The sequence below is a fragment of the Saccopteryx bilineata genome, chromosome X (genome assembly GCF_036850765.1).
Source record: "Saccopteryx bilineata isolate mSacBil1 chromosome X, mSacBil1_pri_phased_curated, whole genome shotgun sequence".
NCBI classification, from domain to species: Eukaryota; Metazoa; Chordata; class Mammalia; order Chiroptera; family Emballonuridae; genus Saccopteryx; species Saccopteryx bilineata.
In genome coordinates this window covers 132,844,069-132,868,549 of record NC_089502.1, presented here as the reverse complement: position 1 = coordinate 132,868,549, position 24,481 = coordinate 132,844,069, and the positions used below count along the sequence as shown (strand labels likewise).

The 24,481-nt window shown below is 40.3% G+C and overlaps 2 protein-coding genes across 9 annotated transcripts in view; one reads left to right on the top strand and one right to left on the bottom strand.

Annotated features, from left to right (window-relative positions):
* LOC136317118 (serine/arginine repetitive matrix protein 3-like) overlaps positions 1–24,481 on the top strand; it is a 300,751-nt gene that overhangs the window by 85,644 nt on the left and 190,626 nt on the right. The window lies entirely within an intron of this gene.
* The window catches only part of ADGRG2 (adhesion G protein-coupled receptor G2), a 133,601-nt gene that overhangs the window by 80,656 nt on the left and 28,464 nt on the right, over positions 1–24,481 (bottom strand). For 6 of the 8 annotated variants that reach the window (XM_066249664.1, XM_066249661.1, XM_066249660.1 and 3 more), the window contains exons 2-3: positions 11,324–11,368; positions 1,175–1,290 (exon numbers count right to left, since the gene is read on the bottom strand). In XM_066249664.1, the coding sequence (XP_066105761.1) occupies positions 1,175–1,289 (115 nt within the window). In that variant the 5' untranslated portion in view covers position 1,290; positions 11,324–11,368. Of the gene's footprint in view, positions 1–1,174; positions 1,291–9,393; positions 9,443–11,323; positions 11,369–24,481 lie in introns of those variants that run through there. The other 2 variants (XM_066249658.1, XM_066249657.1) reach the window with 2 other exon arrangements.

The following is a 24,481-nucleotide window of genomic DNA, read 5'->3' as shown; positions in this document are numbered from 1 at the left end:
GGACTGTGTCTGTGCCTCTCATGCAGGGGAGCAATGAGAGCCCCCTTGAGAGTGGGGCTTCTCCACTCACTCACTCACTCAGTGAGAGCGAGTAAGCTTCCTCTATATGGCCACAGGTGAAGTGGCTGGGACGGGTCAGGCTGTGTATTCTCAGGTGGTAAAGCTCCTGGCCACAGGGCACCCGGGAGAATAGGAGAAAATATTTGCAAATCATATATCTGATAAGGATTAACATCCAGAATATACAAAGAACTCCTAAAACTCAGCAACAACAAAAACCCCCAATAACCCAATTCAAAAATGGGCCAAAGATTTGAAGACATTTCTCCAAAGAAGACATACAAATGGCTAATAATCACATGAAAGATGCTCCACATCACTAATCATTAAGGAAATGCAAGTCGAAACCACAATGAGATACCATTTCACACCCATTATCAAAACAATAGAAAATAACAAGTGATGGCAAAGATGTAGAAAAATTAGAATCCTTGTGTCTTGCTAGTACGAATGTAAAGTGGTGCAGTCACTGTGGGAAACAATTTGGCAGTTCCTCAAAATTAAAACAGAACCACCACCATGTAACCTAGTAATTCCACTGCTAGGCATATATACCCAAAAGAATTGAAAGCAGGGACTCAAACAGATATTTGTATACCGATGTTCAAAGCATGATTTACAATAGCTAAAAGGTGGAAATAACCCAAATGACCATCAACAATGAATGGATAAGTAAAATGTGTAGTACTTTTCATTCTTAAAAAGTAATGAAATTTTGATACATGCTCCGTACAACGTGATGAACCTCAGAAACATTACACTAAGTCAAAGAAGTCAGGCATGAACAAAACAAATATTGTATGGTTCCACTTACATGGCCAAGTCAGAGAAACAGAAAGAACAGAGGTTGTCAGGGACTGGGGGGAATAGAGGAATGGAGAGTTATTGTTTAATGGGTACAGAGTTTGTATTTGAGATGAAAATGTTTTGGATATGAACAGCAGTGATGGTTTTGCAAAATTGTGAATATACTTAATGTCAGTGAATTGTACCTTAAAAAGGGTTAAAATGGTAAGTTTTAGGTTATATTTATTTTACCACAGTAGGAAATTTCTAAATAAACACACACACACACACACACACACACACAAATGAAGAAAAACAGGCACCTTACCTTCCAGGGATGTAACCAGAATGACACGAAGACAAATGATGAGGAATATCTTGAACATCAGTAAAAGATTTTCAGGTCTGCCAACATGGCCACACTGCCTGCCAGATAAAAACATCCTGGAATAAAATAAGGGGAAAACATATCGTCACAGCTTGCCATAGTCACAACACAGCAATAGCCAAAAGGTCAGTTCTTCAACCTAGGCACACTGTAATCCTGCTTCCTTTAAATTACTGTAGTTCCAGGTCACTGGCAATGCAAGGTGGGCGCTGGCAACAAAAAGCAAAACCCATGTTTATTATAAGAGGACCATCCAGTGGAATAGTATATTAAATTAAAAATGACAAGGGGATGAATGGGACTTTGCTTGGGGTGATGGGCACGTGATGCAGTGTGCAGATGATGTTTTATTGAGTTGCGCACCTGAACCTGTACCCCAATAAAGTCAATGAAAAAAATGACAAACAGGGTCATCCATGGGGATTTATGGAAATCAACACGAAAATATTAAGAAATTAAAAACACAGAACACTGCTTTTATGCTTATTTCCACTACATAAAAGCTAGTTAAAAACTATGCTAAGAATCAGAAGGGGTCACAGAATCTTACAAATAATCTACTCCTGTTTATTTCTTTTATCGTAAAAGGATGGATAGATTGCATTTCCTTTTAATTACATGTTCATTCATTGTCATTGCTTACATTTTTATAGTCAGGAAAGCAGAGTCAACATTTTTTAAAAAGCAAAGTTTATATCAGAACTGAATTTAAAAACCTCATTTACCAGTCATTTATTTACTCATTTAACGAATATTTACTGAAGGACAACATACATCAGATGAAATGTGAGGGTTGGACAGAGTTACCTAGATGAGATATATATGCTGGAGGTAGGACAGAGGCTTGGTGGAGCTAGGCACAGCAAATTAAAATGGCAAATGCTAAGACTGCGTCTGTTCCTCTCATGCAGGGGAACAACGAGAGCCCAATGAGTAAGCTTCCTCTATATGGCCACAGGGGAAGTGGCTGGGACAGGTCAGGCTGTGTGTTCTCAGCTGGTAGAGCTCCTAGCCACAGTGCACCCATGAACTCAGCTACCGCTGCAGCTTCTGCCAAACTAAGATCGTGTCTGTAGTGGTGAAGACCAAAGAGATGAGTTCATAGATCCTGGCCATGCAATGTCTCAGTCACATTGGACAGGTTATGTTTAATGGTCAAGATTCCTCCTTTAGAAAATTGTGATAAGAGCAGCATCAAACTGATAGTGTTGCTGTGTTCAGTAAACAAGATCTTCACACAGTGGCTGGTACTGTGAAGGCACTATAAATGCTAGCTGTGCTCTTCAGGCATTCAGTCAAATAATATCTATTTTGTACCGGTTATGTGCAGGGTCAGATAGTGCAGGGATACAAGGTTATAGGGATGAGAACATGGAAAGATGGAAATAAGTCATGATTTCTCAGTCTCAAAGAAAAGCTGGCAATTTTTAAGAATCCTGTAATTTAATAGTGATCACCAGTACCGGGGGGGTAATTCTTTCCTTGTCTTAGAACAGGAGATGAATTCTTCTCCTTCCAAAGAGGGCTTATATTTTTAAAATCATTAAATTGTATTATATATTAATAATATACTACATTAATATATTGTAAACTGCTTCTGGCTTGTCCCTCCTTTTCAGCAATTTTATCCTCTCTCTGTTCATAATGGCACATTATTGACCCTCCCAAATGAGTCACTCAAAAGAGAATGCTAATATAGTTCTGAAAAAATGTAACAATGTCTCCCTGGAGGAAAATTTAAGTGTCTCCTATAGCTATACACAATATTGATGAATCTCAGAAATATATAGTTAGCTAAGGGAGCCAGCCATAAAAGAATGCATATTGTACATGATTCCACTCATATGAGGAACAAAAGCAGGCAAAATTAATCGATGGAGTAAGAAATCGGGGGAGTAGTTATCTTTGGAAGTGGGGAGAGTATAGTAATTAATTAAGAGTGGGCACAAGGCAGCTTCTGTTACATGGGTGTGTTCAGTCCCTGGAATTCACTGAATTGATATTTATATGTATATTATAAAAAGTTTCATTTAAAAATTTAAAAATGAATCTATATTTGATTTCTGAACTCAGTTCCCCTACAAAAGCATTGCTCTTTCTTAAAAGCTCTATTTAGTGAACTAAACCTCTATAAAAAATACCCTCTCCTATACAAATACAAATGCCTTAGATTCAATTCTACCTGGAATATTCATAAAGCAAACTTAAAAGCTTTACTACACAAGTATTCACCTTGCCTCAAACCCACATTCTACAGATGAAGAAAGAGGCTCTATGGGTCAAGGTCATTTGGCTGTTTGGTGGGACTCCTACCCTTTCTACCAGGCCCCAATGTCGGCCTCCTGAGAATTTGTCTCCTTGGAAATAAACTGTTTTGAATCCATCAGGTAAAAAAGAAAAATTCAAAATGCTATCATACAATTTCAAAATTTTTGCAAACATATGCTTGAGCTTTGCCAACTCCTAGAGTAGAACCTAAGTGGTATATAAAATATGGTCAGTTAAATTAGTCATGGTACACAGTGACTAGTTATTATGGGCTAGAGCTTAGGCCTCTAATTAAAAGAGACCATGCCTTTTACTGAAGATAGCTTGTACTCAACTCCCAAATGAGGGCAGAAAAGGCCAGAGTAATGGGTGTGATTTCAGCAATCATCCTGAAAAGAGAATATGGACCTAGAAGAACTTAGTACAGACCAGGCATCATTGAAAAGACTGCTTTCAGTTGTTAAGCTTGGTATGTTTCCTCTAAGCTAAATATATACCTCCTAATAAGAGAAGTTTTATGGCATCTAAAGTAATATAGCTCTTACTGCCTTTTGTATAAACTAGAGAACATCCTATTAGGTTATAAGGTTGCTAGGATCTTTGATCAAAGAGGGAAATCTGTGGATTTTGAAGCCTTTACTCTTTATGCATAAAAGAAATTTTAATCTTTTTCAGCTGGAACTTTCCTTCATCTGGTGCAAGTTGGGTTAACTCAGTGTTATCTAGGTCATCAATAAAGATGATTTGAATAGCTACAGGTTCTTAGCAAAATTTCAAGGTGCTAAGGATAGCTAGTCAGTTAGTATAAATTACAAAGAAAACTATTTGCTAGCATTTAAGCAGTAAATCTAGACATTGACACTAGACAACTTCTCATTAAAGATTATCCCACATTGATCTTGGTCCAGGGCCCCTTTTATGGTTGTGGACTCCGATGTAAGTGGCAACCCCTAGAGTTGTATAGTACACACGCTACATGACTATATGCCATGGCCCTGCTTGTACTACTCTAAGACATTGTTCTAGATCACTTCAATTTTATTTTAAATAGTATTACTATCATATTTTTTAAAATCTGTATCAGTGCAAGCTTGAATGGCAAACAGTGATAAATCTATCTTAATCTAGACATAGACTAAAGAGTAAGAATAAAAGGGGGAAATAGCTTGATACCACCGTAGGACAGGTCTGGGTGAGATTTATTCTTTTTTACCTCTGGTTAACTGGCATACTTTGATTATACCATGGCTGCTAGAATGTATGCAATGATCACTAGTTTTGACTTGAGTAACAAGACATATAATTGTTCTCTAAGTTTTCTAGAAAACTATGCCTTTGAGATATCTACATTGAGTCTTAAGTGTTGGCTAACAACCAGCACAAGGGGAAATTTAAAAGGGAGGTACTGAAGAAGTTCTCAATGCAGATAAAGTGAGAACTAAAAGGTAAAAAAGCAATTGACTTGGATCGTTCAACTGTCAAAGAAGTCAGAGAAACTCATGGTTGTTGTTGTTGTTTATTGTTTTTAAGAGTCTCTGGTTATATGTTTAGTTACTTTTTAAAAAGAATCAGGAAACTTAGTAAAAGTGTAATTAAATTCCCACTGAACTCCTGAGACCCTGATACAGCAAATATTTCTGAAAAAAAATGCCTTCAGTGTTCCAGGAATATGTTAGGTTAGAGTATTTAGACCAAACCTTCTGCTAAAGACAACAAAATATAGAAAAGTATTCTCTTAACCATATCAAAGAGTTGACGAGATAGAAGAGAATCATCAGGCCAAAGATAAAGCCAAAGCAGGAACTCAGGGAGGTATTACATTGCAAAGGAGCAGCTTTTGCCTGAATGTACAGGCCTACTGAGGCAATCTTGAACTCCAGATATAATATGGAATACAAAAGATAAGTTAAAAGACATGGAGAAAAGAAATACTGGTTTAACATATACTTAAATAAAATTCAAAGAGGGGAGAATGGGGCAGGGTCAATGTTTGAAATTATAATTACTTAATGACCCCAACATGGTGAAAAACACCTATTCAGATTCAGGAAGCCCAGAGAATCTCTACAATAAAGAGATCTACACCTAGACATAAAACAGTGAAATTGAAGAAAAATAAAGACAAAGAGAAAATCTTGAAAGTATCCAGATAAAAGACAGTTAACCTTCAAAGGAGCAGATGTTAGACTGACAACTATGTTCTTAGAAGCAACAATGGAAGCCAGAAGACAGACAAAAACTGTTAAACTGTTTATTACATGCAAATCCTCATTGAAATAAATCCTAAAAGCTATATTTAGGCAAAATATGTAAGAGCTAAGATGCAACAGGAGTAAAGAACAAAGAAAGTGGTTAGTATGACCAGGCCCATTCCTAACATTTGTAATATACTGGTTAAGAATTTAAAGGAGCCCTGGCCAGATAGCTCGGTTGGTTAGAGCATTGTCCTGAAGCAGAGAGGTTGCTGGTTCGATCCCTGGTCAGGGCACATACAGGAACAGAGCTATGTTCCTGTCTCTTTATCTCTCTCTCCCTTCCCCTTTCTCTAAAAATAATAAATAAATAAAAATAAATAAAAATTTAAAGGCGGTCCAGTTTTGCCTTATCCTTCCACTGAGGCTCTATCTCATATGGCTTTATGCACATGTATGGACACTTTAGCCCATATATCCAACCCGCTACTCCTAAAATCAGCTACCCCTTGGCCATCTTTTAGGAGTAGAGGTATGTACACCTAGGGACATGGCTTGACCTGGGGAAGAGGCCTGTGCAGGTCCTACAAATAGGCACGGAATGTTTGTATAGGGAATTCTAGGGTCCTGGGTTCCCAGGGCATGATCTAGAAGCAAGGGTTAGGAGACAGGGAGGCAAGCTCCAGGTGGGAAAGTCTTCTTTGTGTCACAGACGTGTCTCCCTTTGGAGAGGTGTTTGACTAGGGAAGGGCCAAAGAGAGGACCTATAAAGCATGAGACACAGGCCAGAGACCAAAGTTGCCCAGAGCTAAGGTTGGCACCATATATAGGTAAATCCAAATGAACTGACTCTATAAAACATTAATAATAATGTTACAGGGATAAGTGAAGCATGATAAAATAAAAACATGACAACTATATTACATATATATTATATATGAAAAAATAAAACTAAAGTTTTCCAAGGTCCTTGTGTTATCTTAGAAGAGACTAAAGGTATTGATTATCTTTAGACATTTAAAAGTTCAGTACACATTACAATTTCTATTGTAGTTACTAAAAAATAGAAGTGAAGTATATAACTTCCTAACTAGTGGGGGAGGGGTGTTTTTTAGACTATTTAGTCAATGTGAAAGAAGGCAAGAAAGGGAAGAAAAAGAAATAAAGAATGGTTAGGAAGAATAGAAGATGGTAAATTTAAAAACAATACAAATCAATGACTTATTAAATATAAATGAACTAAATGATTCAATAAAAGGCAAAGATTATCAGACTGGAAAAAATACAAACTCCAACTATATGCTATTTACAAGGATGCAACTAGAACATAATGATACAGAAAGATTGAAAATGAAAGGATGAAAATGATATGCAATGCCAATACTAATCAAAAGAAAATTAACATGTTTCTACTAATATCAGACAAATTATACATTAAAGCAAAAAGCATTACCTATAAATCAAATAGTTCATTCATAAAAGGTTCAGTTCAATAGGAAGACTGAATACATTTTCATGTGAATGCAACTAATAATATAGTCTCAAATATGCAAAGCAGTATTTATGACAGAATACAAGAAGAAACAGAACAAATTCACAATCATATTGAGAGATATTTACATATCTGTATCAGCAATAGATAAAATTCAAATAAGAAAGTCACTAAGGATATAGAATATTTCAATATTTAACCAACTTGACTTAATGACCATAGAATACATAATCATTTCAAGTGCACATGGAATATTTATGCAAGCCAAAAATGTATTACAGAATTGGAAAAGGGAAAGGAAAATGTTCTCTGACTACAACACAATTAAGTTGTCATAACAAAAAGTTAAATTTTTATTTAACAAATAACTTATAGCTCAAAGAAGCCAAAATATATATATTAGAAGATATTTGGTTTGATCAATAATAACAACACCATATATCAAGACATGGCAATAGAGCTAAAGATTTTGAGAGTGAAATTTATATTTTAAATGTACATATTAGAAAAAGATGCCTGACCTGTGGTGGCGCAGTGGATAAAACGTCGACCTGGAAATGCTGAGGTCGCCGGTTCAAAACCCTGGGCTTGCCTGGTCAAGGCACATATGGGAGTTGATGCTTCCAGCTCCTCCCCCCTTCTCTCTCTCTCTGTCTCTCTCTCTCCCTCTCTCTGTCCTCTCTAAAAATGAATAAAAAAAAAAAATTAAAAAAAAAGAAAAAGAGAAAGGCTTAAAATTGATAACTTAAGCTCCTCAAGAAGTTTGAAAAAGAGCAGCAAAATAAACCCAAAGAAGGAGAAGAAAGGAAATAATAAAAATAAAAGCATGAAATGATGATATAGGAAAGAACATAAAACAAAGGTTATTAACAAAGCCAAGATTGTTCTTTATAAAGACAATTCTGGCAAAATTAAGGGGAGGGGAGGCTGGACGGAGGGAAAAAGTGTAAACAAATAACCAATAGAAAGAATTTAAAAAGTAACATAATTGAAGATGCTATAAACATAAAAATCATAAAAGGATCTTAGGCAAAACTTTATTCATTAATGTTGAAAATCTAGCTAGAAATGGGCAAATTATTAGAAATAATAAACCTGAATATACATATAACCATTAAAAGTCTCAGAAATGTCCCCACAAAGAAAACTACAGACCCAGACATTTTCACTGGTGATTCTATCAAGTAGTTAAAGAATAAGAATTCCAATCTCACAAGAACTCAAAGGACTAGTGGAAGAGCATAGCCTAACTCATTTTCACCAGGCTAGCATAACCCTGCTGCCAAAACCTGACAAGGAAATTCCTCACAGTTTTACCCATTTTATAAATCAAATGAGACTATTTACAAAATTCTCCGGAATGCTCACAAAAAATGTCTAGCAGCAATTTGAATCTTGTAAATTGGGGCAATTCAAATAAATATAGGACAAAAGCAATCATTTTGAACTTCAGCAACAACATTTTTTAGAGATAAAGTCACCAAGAACTAAAGCCAGTAATGTTGTAGTTACAAGATGATATCCCATATGTGCAAAAAAAAGAAAGAAAGAAAGAAAAGAAAAGAAAAGAAATCCTACAAAAACAAACAACCCACAAAACAATGTCCTCGAGATGATAGAAACTGGGTTAACTGGTAAGTGCTGAATATGAACTCCCAAGTGGCACCTTTGTGTGCCATTTGTCATAGCACAAAGCAAAGTCATTGGTGAACTAGATAGGATGATTGTATATGAAACTTTTATGTCTCTAGAAACAAATGGGAGGAAAATGATTTGTTTGGTCTTTACAGTGCAAAATGGTTTTCTTAATAAGCATTAAGTGTTTTCTAATGAAGAAAAAACTACTTTTACTCGATTAAACAAGCGAATCAATATCAGATGTGCAGGATTAGAAATAAATTATGCACTTAAAGTAAAGAAATACACATAAAGCCTTGTGAAAGGTGTTATATTTTTCAACTTCCTCACTCATCTCCAAATTTCTTCATTGGCCTACCTGCAATCTACCATCCTCGTGATCACTCATGTGTGAATTACCCAAGGCTAAATAAAGCCTACTTTATCTTTCTCCCCTCGCTCTTCAGGATTCTCTCCTAATGTTCACAGTTAATATGTTCAACAACACAAACAAACAGAATAGCATAGAGTACATGAACATGCACAGTAGAGCCATATGCCTGCCTCCAAATCCAAGCTTCTCCACTTACAGTGTAACTCTGGCCCGTTCCTTAACCTCTCTGGACCTAAATTCTTCATCTGAAAAAAAGGAGGTAATGATCAGATCTACAATACCTCATAAGGTTACTGTAGAGATGAAATGTGATAATATAATGAAAGTGTTAGTAGAGTCCAAAAGTGTTAGCTATTCGTACAAGCATAATTCGAAGACAAGTTTATAGTATATTCCTGGGCTAAATGTAAATAGATTTTGGAATTATTTTTTTCATTAATTCATCTAGTTTACAAATATTTATTGGGGTTCTATTACATGAAAGGCATTATGCTATAGCTTTAGGATACAATAAACAAGACAGATAGCTCTCCTGTGTGCAGGAGCTTACAGCTACTACTTAGGTTAATTGGCCATTGGTGTGGCCAAATAAATAGTGATTTTTTTTAACTTAAAAGACAATTTCTCTTCATGGTCCATGAGACTTATCTTGGCCTAAAACAAAACAGTGCACCAGAACACGATATCCTCTCCTATATTGTCTTGGTCTCCGCCTCACCCTAACTCCCATAACATGCAAATCCAGCAGCAGCAAGGACTCAAAAAAGACTTTTAAACTGATTTTTGGTCTGGACTCTGTTGCTGCACAATAATTCTATCAATATGTAGAGAAGAAAAATAGGAGATTTTCCTTAAAAGCATCCTCAAGGTGTCGATCTCCATTTGGTGGGTGGGGGCAGAGATTGGACAGAAGCATGTGGTTTATAGCATCAGGAGGTCACATTTGAGAGAAAGTGAGGTACTGAGGAAAGAAAACTACCCACCAATATTCTGTGCCCTTTCTTGCCTTTGCCATGCCAACTCCTGCTTCAAGTCCCAGCATGGACAATTACTAGCTGTGTGACCCTGCACAGGTATGTTAACATTGTTTACAACAATAACTTATTAGCATTTATTATAATAACTATGTGGTTTTTTTGTTTGTTTTTGTTTTGTTTTTGTTTTTGTTTTTGTTTTTTTTTATATAGGCAGAGATAGACAGGGACAGACAGACAGGAACAGAGAGAGATGAGAATCATCAATCATTAATTTTTCGTTGCGCGTTGCGACTTCTTAGTTGTTCATTGATTGCTTTCTCATATGTGCCTTGACCGCGGGCCTTCAGCAGACCGAGTAACCCCTTGCTGGAGCCAGCGACCTTGGGTCCAAGCTGGTGAGCTTTTTGCTCAAACCAGATGAGCCCGCGCTCAAGCTGGCGACCTCGGGGTCTCGAACCTGGCTCCTTCCGCATCCCAGTCCGATGCTCTATCCACTGTGCCACCACCTGGTCAGGCAACTATGTGTGTTTTTATAATCTAAATTAGAATTCTAATTTATAAGTATTTCCATTGTTATAAGATTTCTATTATTTATACCAGTGAAGTCCCAGAAATAACCACTATTTATGAATCTCAATGGAAACCGGAAGTGTAAGTCAGTAGTGGCTTCAGAGTTTCTATATAGAAGGGAATTGGAAGCAGAACTCTGGTTGCTATGTGCACAACAGCTTAGGTAAGAGAGAGAACACTTCAGTGGTTTATTTCAAAATAGGAGAAGAGCCGTTGGAAATAAGGAAGCCAGTCCAGGGAGAAATAAAGGTAAAATAGTGAAACAAAATCCCAAAGATTTTCTACGTAAATGATCACTCTCCTTCCCCATATTTTACTGCACCTTGTCATTTCAAAATCTGTACCCATAAAAACAATTGGATTACGGAAAAGAAACGGGTCAACAATAGAATCCCCAAGGAAAAGAAAAGGTGTGAAGAAAAGAAGGCTCCAAGTGGGTGAGAGCAAGGAGTTAAAAGAAACAAAAAAAGAAGATAGCAGTTAAGGGGATGAGCATTTGGAATGAAGGGGGCTAATTTGAAAGGAAAACAAACAAACGTTCATTATTTCTACATTATCATTTAGAAATACCTCACTCACTTGATAGGAAGTTCAGAAGAAAAGATGGAAAAACTTCGCACAAATCTGAAAATGAAAAAAAAGATTACATCATTGGAAAGTGGAACTTCTTGGCACCATAATGCTTCAATACTATAGTCAGCCCACCGGGCAGAGGCCACACAGATCTTCCCACTCTATACCAAGGCTTGAACTTGGCAGCAGAGTTACAAAAGAAACGGAGGATCCAAACCCTGCTCTCAAGGAACACGTTACAAATTGGAAAACAGTCCAAAGTCAGTTTGGGGGCTGACTTTGTATATGTTTTAGTGGCATTGTTTTACTGCTTAGTCTCAGGCTTCATTAACAGCATCATAGGGGCAGCGGGCAATAAACTGATTGGATCTACAGGAGGAGGGTCCCTTATAGAGGCCATGCTGTGTTAAATATTTCATGTTTTCGTGACAACTTTTCTAGAACCTATGCCTTGATTTTAAAAACTAGATCATTTATGTTGTGCTTCAAAAGCCAGAGGCAGAATTCTTCCCCACAGAGGGATTAAATAAATAACTCTCTACAAGTTCTTAAATTTGGCTCAGAGTTGAGGCAGGGGCACTGGCAATGAGAAGAATGAGGGATAAGGCAGAACCATGCTGGGGAAAAAAACTAATGTGCCCACCCAATGCAGAGAGCATTGTTGCCAACATGATTTGTACCTTTCAGAATATTCATTCCATCATGCTTTACTTCAAAATCAATACACTGGTAAAGCTATTAGCTCAAAGATGACAATCACTTCATACAGTAGTATTCTCACATGTGAATTATACACAAAATGATTTTCAAATCAAGATTTGCAAGAAGAAACAATCTATAGGACGATCTTGGAACCAACTGATCTGGCTTCAGTCAATAGACTGTTATAACAGAAGTTCAGTGCTCACAGAGGCATCCAGAATATGAATTCAAGGAAGAAATAAAGAGTCCTGTATTCTTTAAGAGGAAAAAAGGAGAGCAGTTCTTTTTATTTTATTTTATTTTTTGACAGAGTCAGAGAGAGAGTCAGAGAGAGGGACAGACAGGCAGGAAGGGAGAGAGATGAGAAGCATCAGTTCTTCGTTGCAGCACCTTAGTTGTTTTTTGATTGCTTTCTTTTTTTTCTTTTTTTCTTTTTTTTTTTTTTACAGGGACAGAGAGAGAGTCAGAGAGGGATAGACAGGGACAGACAGACAGGAACGGAGAGAGATGAGAAGCATCAATCATCAGTTTTTCGTTGTGAGACATTAGTTGTTCATTGATTGCTTTCTCATAGTTGCCTTAACCTGGGAGCTACAGCAGAACAAGTGACCTCTTGTTAAAGCCAGTGACCTTGGGCTTCAAGCCAGTGACCTTTGGGCTCAAGCCAGCGACCATGGGGTCATGTTTTTGATCCTATGCTCAAACCAGCGACCCTGTACTCAAGCTGGTGAGCCTGCGCTCAAGCTGGCAACCTTGGGGTTTTAAACCTGGGTCCCAGTCTGATGCTCTATCCACTGCACCATTGCTGGTCAAGCAGGGAGCAGTTCTTTTTGTTGTTTTTTTTTTTACAGGGACAGAGAGAGAGTCAGAGAGGGATAGATAGGGACAGACAGACAGGAACGAAGAGAGATGAGAAGCATCAATCATCAATTTTTTGTGTGACACTTTAGTTGTTCATTGATTGCTTTCTCATACGTGCCTTGACCGCGGGCCTTCAGCAGACTGAGTAACCCCTTGCTCAAGCCAGCGACCTTGGGTCCAAGCTGGTGAGCCTTGCTCAAACCAGATGAGCCCGCACTCAAGCTGGCGACCTCAGGGTCTCGAACCTGAGACCTCCGCATCCTAGTCCGACGCTCTATCCACTGCGCCACCACCTGGTCAGGCAGGGAGCAGTTCTTAATTAAAGTCCAATATGTCAGAGAAACTTCATTAAGCAATGTTTAAAGAAGACAAAAATGAAGGCCAAACATGTTGTCCTGTCCTAGGATGAACAAATTATAAACACATGTGTCAGTGCTCAATGTGGAACAAATGTAGAATTAACAACTGAAAAACATTAAAATAATCAAACAAAGAAATCGATTGTGACTTGATTTCGGAAATAATTTCACTTCACATTTATGTGAATAAGGATATTCTACATAGAGATTTTTGATGAAAACTTCACAACTCAAGTGCATTGCCTCTTCCAAAACTGTATTGATAATCATACAAAAGCACACTAAATGGTTCCCGAAATTCAGTTTATTAATAAACAACATGTGACTTTCTTTGCTGCTTTGGAACCCTTTCAAGTAGAAAATAGGGCAGGCAGTGGTGAAATGTTTTGCCTACTGGATAAAAAATGTAAAAAGCATAATAATATCCAATGATGAAGAGCATATGGGGAAATGATCCCTTGCATATTGGTATAAATGTAAACTTTGAGAGACTAGTTTAGCTATGTTTTGAAATTTTAAATGTGCATACCTTTTGATCCAGAATTCTAATTCCAGAGATTTTGACACATGTACAGAAAAATATACAACTGTCATTGCAGCTTTGTGTGACAAGGCAAGAAAGCCTAAGTGTCCATCAGTAGCTGAACAGTTAAATAAAATGATGGTCTATCCTCATTGTGGAATATTAGGCAATGCTGTAAAAAATGAAGTTGACCTATATGGATTGACATATAGAGACTGTCGGTACATATAAGTCAAATGAAAAAAACCAAGTTTCTTAAAGTATATATGAGGATATGTTAAACAAAGCTATATATCTATATGCTTATTTATTTAGTGACAAGTGTGACTGCATACAGAAAAAGCCTTGAGGGAAACTTGTCACACCGCTACAGATAGAAGTGTGATGAGGGAAAGGACTGAGCCTAATTTTTACTCCATGGAACACAGGCATGTATTCGTTTATTACTTATACAATTAAATAGATCTTTCTAGTGAAGAGAAACAGAACAAAGGAAGGGCCAAGCTATTCAGGTTCTGCAAATGGAGCTCCTAAATCAGCTCAGAGGGAGGTTAACTGGGACGTGATGCCATCACTTGCTCAGCTGGATGCCACCTCCCCTGGCCCTGCTCTAACTCAATTAGAAAGGCCCCATCGAAAGCCCAAATATTTCTCGTGTCAGAGCCAAGAAACCAGCTTCCAAGCCAGGGAGCAGGAACTCACTTCAGCAACTTGTGGAAAAGAATGTCAGAAGCAATGATGTGAAAAGGTCTGATGGACACAGAGGCCTAAACTTAATTAGAGAACTGCACATTCTTCAGCCTCCAGATGCCTCCTTGTCACTATCGCCACCACACACCCACCATTCTGTATCTCCTAGAAAAACTAAACAGAAATCAGGATCTGATCAGCACCAGCACTCCAGTAACAAAACATAGTGACTGCCAATGTTTGGGCTTCTTACATCATTGAAAGAAAAGGGCAAGTCAAAAAGGAACCATATTGACTTATGTAAGTCATGGCACAGAACAGAGAAGCTTCTCAGAGAAGAACGGCAAACTCACCACTTGCTAGGATTAACTGAAACCTCCCACAGTTGCTGACTGCCCCAAACCATGACATCAGAGAGGCTAGAAATGCATCCAATTTCCTCTATTTACCAAGCTGGCTAAAACCCAGGGCAATGCCAGTGTTACCAGAAGAAAATAAAAAGGGCAAGCTGACTGTACAAGTGGTATGGATGGGAAGGAAATTAAATCTGTAGGTACTTAGAGCCCTCTCCAGTGCAGAGGAAGCTCTCAGAAAGGCTACGTCCAAGAATGTGAGCCCCTGTGCTCATGGGCTGCTCAGAGGCCCTAGGTGCTTGGTGTCCACCATGGGGCCCGTCCACCTAGGAATAATGAACAGAACAATGAGCAGAATACACAGCAGCGCCAGGCAGGTGTCCCACTGCCTTGGGGTAATATGATGCTGGTCCCAGGATCAACCAAAAAGAAAATAAAACAAAATGTAAAAACAAACTAGTGGCACACAGCATCCTGGAGGGCTCAGCAGATCATGTAGAGCCTACGATTAATTAGTGGCCCAGGTTGAAGAGCAAGGTCGCTCCTAATTCCTAGCAATAACACTGACATCATAGAAGAAGGCCGGAAAGAGGACTTGAGAAATTGAGAATGGGAACAGAAATAAGGAAAGAGAAGCTTCTTCACACTAGTAGGAAAAGCAAATTGCACAGATAGAAATGATGGTGAAAGTTAGGCTCGTGAAAATACACAGATGATTGGGAACATGCAGATTCTTGACTGTAGAGGGAGTAGTAGGTATGCCACTGAGGGACAAATAAGAGTGGATCTAGAACCTTGTGGTGGCCCCATTAGTGGTGATATCCTGCCTCATAGGACCTTTACCTGCGCAGACTGGTTTGTTCAGTTCTGGATGCCACCATTTAAGAGGAGTTAAATTGTGGGATGGCTGTGGAAAACTCTAAAGCTAATTCATTCAACAAACATTTACTTACTGCCTACTATATACGTAAAACCAGGGCCACTCTGTACGGTTGTGCAGGTTGTGCCCTGCACAAGGGCAATGGCCAGGAAGACCATTAGAGTCGGAATCCAGAACGCCAGGCTCTCTGGAAGGGCCATATGAACAAGCCCCGAGCTCTAGCATAGGCGTAACGGGAGCTCTGAGGAAGGGCACCCAATCTGGTATAGGGAACTGGACCCAGCAAGTTTCCCCAAGGAGGGGACAGTCATGGTGCCTCCTAAAGGATGTGTAGTTCCCTTGGTGTGAAGCAATGAGAAAGACAGGAAATGCCCTAAACCAAGCCATAGAGCCAAAGACTGGCATTAACTGGGCATGACTCAGAATCAGTTTGATGTTTCTGAAGCATAAAGAGCAAAACAGAGACTGGCAGAGGGGACCGTGGAGCTACAGAGCAGAAACCTGATGGAACATATTAAAAATATAGTCTGTGAACAGGCTGGGAAAAATCCACATTGCATGTCCGGCCGGAGGTTGTGATGGATTGTGAATAATACCCACTATATACACAAGGCACTCACAGAAAGATGGCAACTAGGTGTTCTCCATCACCATCATGGGCAGAGATGGTATCTAAAAGGTGGTTTCAACCATATCCCAGGGGAATTATTGAGTAGCAGGAAGAATGTGCTGGTATTGATCATTGTTATATTGTAGAAGTGACTGAGAGAGCTTTTGAAATTGCTTTCTGAAAAATCTATAAAGATGATCTCTTAGTCACTGGTGAGGCTGCACGCTGAAGTGGAATGAACCAGGCCAGGAAAAGTAGCCGATGGACCTTTTGCAACTGTTGGTACCATCCTATTTTTATGTAGCACTGGGAGCGTTCTTTCCTCTTTTCCACTTTCTACTGTCTTCTCTTTCTCCTTTCTCTTTTACTACTCTCCTTCATCCTACACTTCCCATCTTTTCCTTCCCTCCCCTTACATAGCTTGAGACTTGCCAAACGTATACCAGAGGCTAGAATGTTGCTGGTTACCTCTGTCCAGAGGTGAAGAAGAGGGAACAGTATTAAAGAGCACATGGTGAGAAACCTACCTTCAAATTACTCCTTAATTGCCAACCCAATCCTCTGGGTGAGGCAACCAGGGCAGTCCACTCAACAGGGTGGAATTAAAGGTGTTTCAAAACAGCATGACTTTCTTTAGGGTGTAAATAACAACCACTTTAAAAGTAAATGCATCTGCAAGGACATACCAATTAATTATTTCTCTGGGCATTAATTTGCCATTTCACACAAAAAAAACAAAGCCCACATACTTGATTTTTCAAAATGCAAGTCTTACATTAATCTGTATTAATACAAAGTTAACTAGAGGTGAACTTTCTTCCATTGATAGGAAAATACTTCACCAGGAAAACTGCAACCTTATATCAACTTCAATTTCCATGCCAGATATTTTTCTAATTAACTCCTAACTTCTCTTTCCACTGGGTAGCAACAAATGCTAAGCAGTTCCTCTATTTAAAGTATGTTTTGATATTGTATTTTCAATAATGAAACAAAATATGACTGAAAAATACATTGATGAAAAAGAAATAATTTTATGTGTAGGATGGGTCCCCCGAAGTAGCTAAAAACACCATGTCAGTTTTTCCTTTGTTTGTTAAGTTTTTATTGTATATTTGAAACTTGGGCTCAAAATTAAGGCTTGTGCATTAACATTTTTGTTTCCAAATTTATTTGCCACTTGAGATGTACTAAACACTTAACTGTTCCTTAGTCCAATCCAGGGAGTAAAAGACGAGGAAACTTGCCCATAAAGTTTTTATTGTTCCCATTGGAAATGAGTAAGAAGTTACATTATTATCTAGCCCTATTTGATAGATGAACTATAGAAGATAGGGGCTTGGTGATTTATTAATATCATTTTTAATTAAATATGAGAGCCTCATACTCAACCTCTTCACTACTGTATCTCTGCTAACTTTGCCAGAAGAAATTTCTAGCCCTTTCCCTTCTGTGTTAGATTGCAAAACTGGCCATAAATTCTCCCTATCCCCGTTTGCCTGTCCATATGCAATGTGACTGCAGCTCTACTTATCCAAAGGTGGTCTTTTCTCCCACCTCTTGAATGTAGGCTGGCCTTGCTACTTGCTTTGCCCAATGGGACATTAGCAAATGTGATGCTAGCAATTAGTTTGCAAAGTGCTTGAGCATGGAAGTTTGTTCTCCCTTGCTGCTCCTGGAACCTCAAGCCACCACGTAGGAATGTTAACAAGCCTGAGCTGGCCTGCTAGATGGTGACACACATGCCCAGTTGCCGTCATTGCAACAACCCCCAAAGACAGCCATCTAGCTGACTGGCAGCTGACTACAGGGGCCTCAGTGAGCCCAGCTGAGACCATCAGTACCATGCAGCTGAGTCCCGCCCAGGTGGCCAGCTCCCTGATTGGGGAGTAATGAAATGGCTCTGGTTTTATTTAAGCCTCCAAAGTTGGGGTGTTTTATTTCACAAAATAAGCTAACTTATGTACCATCTTTCTTTTTCTCCTTCTTCATTCTTTCTCTTCCTCTCCATCTACCCATCATTCCCCCCACACCTCTTCCTTTCTTTTTTTCTTCTACAAGAACTACAAGTGGGGCCCATTTGAGGGCCCCACTGGGTATGAGACATTGGCCCAGGCCAGTTCTAATTGAAAGCCTACCTCACTTTCTTCTAACTCACACCCTCTGAAGCCTGTGTAAGCAAACTCCATAGACCTTGCATGGTTTATGGTCCCCACTCAGAAAGTGATTCGGCAAGATGCTTCTAGGACCAGCAGGCCACAGTGCGGACTCTTTGCAGTTTGCAGCCCATCTCTGGGCATTAGCTGGTGATCATCTCCCTGGGAGAGTCATTTGTCACTGTGACCTGTTGAATGAACTACTGAGGTATATTTTAGGCAAACCCTCTGCCCATTGCTCCTTGCCACCAGAGGGGAAGTACAATAAGGAAACAGACCTTTCAAGACAAATACTCAAGCATTCAGGGGTACATGCCTTCTCTTACATGGCTGTCCTGAGTACTCAGGCTACTTGAACAGAAATACATTTATAATTACAGGAAACAATCCACTTTGAGAGGTAAAATGCTTAGATTTCCGTTTGTTCACTACACGAATAAAAAAAATCAATAGGATCATCTTGCTAACGACACCAAATGGCTCAGTATAACTCAGAAGCTAGAAAGGTCATTTATTAATATGCTTTTTTTCCTCTTCCACATTTAGAGTATAATTTATTTCCATTCTAATTTATTTTTCCCCCTGAATGATGTTTTTTTCAGACGTTAAAAATGCTTACTTTCATCTTGTATCCTGGCACCTGTTTGTGGTTACAACATGAATGTTTAGAAAGGTCAATATAGCTGTCGAGGTTGAATACATGCTCTTTTTTTTTTAAATGATTTTTAAATGGGACTATTTTTCTCCCTTAGAATTTTCTGAAGACATTTTCTTCTCTAGGTATGTGTGTGAATGTATTTTGAAACTGAACATCAAAATGTCAGGTGGGCAGGTATTTTAATGGCTTCCATCAACAAGTATAAGATTTTTCTCAATTTCTCTAGGCAGTCTTCGGGCAGCGTCTTCCTATATTTCCCTATGTTCTAAAATTGTCTAGAACCTCCCTGATTAAAGATAATTACTTTTTTCCCCCTCATCTGTTCTTGATAGCAATAATGCCTTCCATTTGTGCAGTGATTTATGGGTGACAAGATGCTTTTGCATATATTATCCCACTTGATACACAAGTGTTTACATAGTAGCTGCCAGACATGTTCCTAGTCTCATGCAAGGTACTGGGGATAAGTCCTGCTCTAGGGAGCTTACAGTCTACTACTGGGGAAACAAAGATGGGATACAAAATTAACATCAAGAAATGCAAAACTGCCTGACCAGGCGGTGGCGCAGTGGATAGAGCATCGGACTGGAATGCAGAGGACCCAGGTTCCAGACCCCGGGGTTGCCAGCTTGAGTGCAGGCTCATCAGCTTGAGCACAGGGTCGCTGGTTTGAGTGTGGAATCATAAACATGACCCTATGGTCGCTGGCTTGAGCCCAAAGGTCACTGGTTTGAAGCCCAAGGTCACTGGCTTTAGCAAGAGGTCACTTGCTCTGCTGTAGCTCCCAGGTTAAGGCAAATATGAGAAAGCAATCATGCCTGACCTGGCAGTGGACAGAGTGTCGGACTGGAATGCAGAGGACCCAGGTTGGAGACCCCGAGGTTGCCAGCTTGAGCATGGGCTCATCTGGTTTGAGCAAAAGCTCACCAGCTTGGACCCAAGGTCGCTGGCTCCAGCAAGGGGTTACTCCGTCTGCTGAAGGCCCGCGGTCAAGGCTCATATGAGAAAGCAATCAATGAACAACTAAGGTCTCACAACGAAGAACTGATGATTGATGCTTCTCATCTCTGTCTGTTCCTGTCTGTCTGTCCCTGTCTATCCCTCTCTCTGACTCTCTCTCTGTCCCTGTAAAAAAGAAAAAGAAAAAGAAACACAAAACTACAACTGTGATAAATGCCACCAAGAACAGCATGTGGACCTCTGGGTGAGAACAATGGAATTTAACCTAAGGGGTCAGGGAGGCTTCCTTATGGAAATGATGCTGAAACTCAAAGAATAAGTGGGGGGAATTAATCCAGGAAGGAGGCAGGGAACAACCATGCTGAGTAGAGGAAGCAGTATGTGCAAAGGCACTGTGGTAGGAGGTAGTCTTGCACATGTAAGGAACTTAAAAAAAGCCAGAGTGGGCAGGGCCAGAAGGGTTGGGGAAGCACTCTGAGAGATGAGGCTGGAGGAGCAAGCAAGGATCAGCTCACACTGGGGCTGGGTGGCCAGCGTGAGGATTTGCGTCTTATTCTGAAAGCAATGGAAAGTCACCAAAAGATTTTAAACAGAGGATGATGTGTTCACATTTTGACAAGAATGTTCTGGCAGTTGAGTGGAAAATGGATTGGAGGGGGTAGAGTGGAAGTGGGGTTCCAGTTTAGGATTTCTGCTCTCTGTTCTCATGGTTCTAAAGGTCTGAGAAGTTCATTAAAATAAAAATCCAGCCTAACCAGGCGGTGGCACAGTGAATAGAGCATCGGACTGGGACACAGAGGACCCAGGTTTGAAACCCCAAAGTGACCAACTAGAGCGTGGGCTCATTGGGCTTGAGCATGGGCTCACCAACTTGAGCTCGGGGTCACTAGCTTGAGAGTGGGATCATAGACATGACCCCATGGTCGCTGGTTTGAACCTAAGGTCGCTGGCTTGAGCAGGGGTTCACTCGCTCTGCTGTAGCCCCAGCCCCCGCCCCCGTCAAGGCACATATGAGAAAAGCAATCAATGAACAACTAAGGTGCCACAACGAAGAACTGATGCTTCTCATCTCTCTCCCTTCCTGTCTATCTGTCCCTCTCTCTGACTCTCTCTGTCTCTGTCAAAAAACAAACAAACAAAAAAACCCCATCCAAAGTAAGAGGTATAATCAAGGAAAGGGAGACTATAGGTTTGTTTATGTTATGTTACACCCATGAAGATCTACTGAAACATAATAGGAATTACAGTCCCAAAAAGGAGGAGGATTCAAAATAAGGATTCTGCTTTTCTTTGTGGAAGGAAGGGAATAGAGAGCGCCATATTGTCATCTGTGGTCTTGGTTGTTAATTATCTCTTGGCCTCCATGGAACAAGCAGGGTCTTTAAATGAAAGTATTGCTACAAATTCTAAGACAAAAGGCCAATGTGAAATTCCTCCTCCACCTCTCCAGAGACTTCCTGGACTAGAGCACGGCTTTATGCAAATCAGTTTCCCTTTATACCAGGAGTCAGCAAACTTTTTCTGTAAAGGGTCAGATAATACTTATTTCCAGCTTTGAAGGCTGTAGGATCTCTGCTGCAACTCCTCAACTCAGCCACTAGCAAGAAAACAGCTGTAGAAAAAATGTAAATGAATGGGTGTGGCTGTGTGCCAGTGCAACCTTATTTACAGAAACAAAAGCTGGGCTGGTGAGATTTGGTCTGTGATCAATAGTTTGTTCTGCTCTGTACCAGTGAGGAAGAGATTATAGTACATATCTGAGGTGAGAATCAGGTTTGAATGAGGATAATGGTGGCGGTGGTGGCGTGATACAGACACATCTGAGAAGTATCTGGAAAAGAGAACTGGGGCTTGTGTCTGGAGTGGAGGTTAAGGGTTTCAGCTGAGGCAAGTGAGGCTCAGAGCTGTTCAGTGGCTGGGTGTGGTCTAGAACCCCGTTCATCTCGCTTCTCCACACCTGGCCCAGCACACTGGCCTATCGCAGCCACGGGCCTCGGCAGCCAGTCCACGGCTGTCCGTCCCAGTTCCTGCACGATCCCAGTGGTTCACTTTTGCTAGGTTACAAGTATATGGATGCTTTCTCAAAATGCTTTTGGCCATGATAATTAACATTAAGTTTCCACAATGTTAACATCAATTCCTAGATTTTTTTCCCTTAAACCAGTCCCTGGGAGAGAACTTGAAACAGAGTCTGGCATCAACAACAATAAAAAAATGTATATATTAGACAGTCAAGGCTAATTTCAGAGGGGCACAGAATGAAACTGGAAGGGCAAGTAGAATTAATTAGAGAGAACAGCTTTAAAAAGGATGAGCTCTGAGTCAAGTGCCTGGAGAGGATGAGGAGAGTCCAAGGCAGGAGGAGGAAGGGCACGCCTCAATGTGAGGACAAACACCAGCTGCCAGGGAAGGTGCATGGACTGGTGGGGGAAGAGCAGAAACCAGTGAGCCTCAAGTGGCGGTGCATGGGCCCTTCTGTTCTGCTTTTGCCTTCCAGCCTTGTCCCCTGCTCCCCAGTGTCTTAAAATTCTGTCCTTGTACCTGTCCTCAGGGACTACACAGACCATCCTGAGCCGTGCTCTAGTCCAGGAGGTCTCTGGAGAGGTGGAGGAGGAATTTCACACTGACCTTTTGTCTTAGAATTTGTAGCAATACTTTCGTTTAGAGACCCTGCTTGTTCCATGGAAGCCAAGAGATAATTAACAACCAAGACCACAGATGACAATATGGCGCTCTCTATTCCCTTCCTTCCACAAAGAAAAGCAGATTCAAGAAGAATATAAATTAGTGGAGATCAAAACTGAGGAGGAGAACTAGAAAAACAAATAACCCGGTCCTATGGCCTTCAAACCACAATGGCTCTTTGGTGTCCAGATAGAACATGGAATTATGTCCCATTCTGAACTCTCATTTACGAAGAGGAAAAACCGTAACAACCCTTTGAGGGGGCAACGTTTTCCCTGCAATTAGTCCTTCACCGAATCTGCTCAGGGGTTGGCCATGCTCATAGCTCTACCTCTCCGTTCCCAGCCTCTCTTGAACTGATTTCAATCAGGCTGTCTCCCATGACTTTCCCTTCACCAAACCCAGCAGTCACTTCTCAGTCCTCTACTTCTCTCAGCAGCCTCGGGTCGTTAATCACATTATCTGCAGGAAGTTGTGGCTTCTACTTAAGACTTTTCTAAATGGAGGCCAGTCCAGTTTGCACAGGGAAAGGATAAAGAGATATGTTCTGGGAAGGCAAAAAAACATCTCTGGTCTACTTCTACATATTGACCAATGGTGTTAGAGTCATAAGAACACTGTTCTGAGGACACAAAAATAGGAGTGACTGATTCTGTCTTTTGTGTGTTTGGGAGGCAGAGGACATAGAAACATGTTCTATATCAGAGAGACTGAAGGACGTGATGGTAACCTAGAAAGCCTGTTAAAGCTTATTAGGGTAGGTAGGAGTCCTCTCCTATTCTGAAAGTTCTTAATTTTTAACAGATATCTAAAAGACCACCTCTCAAGGCTTATTTCTTGCTAGGCATTGTAACCCATTTAAAGAATACAATTTCAGTTATTGTGGTCATTAACAGGAGTTTAACTTAATTGATCAGGCCAGCTTCAATGGTGAGGAGGGAGGCTGCAGGCATGAGTGACTGAAGGGAGCCCAGTGGAGTTAGGCCTGGGTAACCGGGAGCAGGGAGCATTGAGATGGCGTCCTGCTGTTAGCTCGAGAAGACAAAGGGGGAGAAATGGGGAAGAGACTGCCAAGGAGGAGCTTTGCCTACATTTAGGTCTGCTTCACTGATCCTTATAAACCAGAAGGCGGTGCCATTCCGGCAGCTCTCTTACATCCAGGAAAACCTCGCAGTTGCTGACTGGCCTTCTCGTTTTATTTTTTCCCTCTCTCATCAGGATGTTTTCTTAAAGCATCAACAATGCCTTCTTTTGCTTACGTTGTTGCCTTCAAATGACTACTTGGCTCGACCGGAAGTGGAGTTATTTTTGCAGACTGGATGGTGTGAGGTAGGGTGGGGAAAGCCTCCGATGGTGGAAACTCCTCTCTCACTGGGGAACTTGGCTGTAGCACCAAGCCTTGGACTCACCAGAGCAGGGCCATCCATTTTCTTTTTTTAGAATTATCTTCTTTGACCCGCCCAGTGCTGAGACTTGTCAGTGTGTTTTTCCAGGATACCTGGCAAACAACTTGACGGGTTCAATGGTTTTCATTGACAGCCCCAAAGGAGTCCTCTGAAGACTGCAAAACTGGACACACAAACAGTCCATAAAAGTCGTACCTCCCACAAGTGTCTGGACTCTGCCTTTTCCCAGATGACTCGCTCCAGCACTGATGCAGCATGGGTGGCTTCGCAGTATTTCTTTTTAATGATTTTTCCAAAACTGAGGTGTTCCAACTGGTGTGG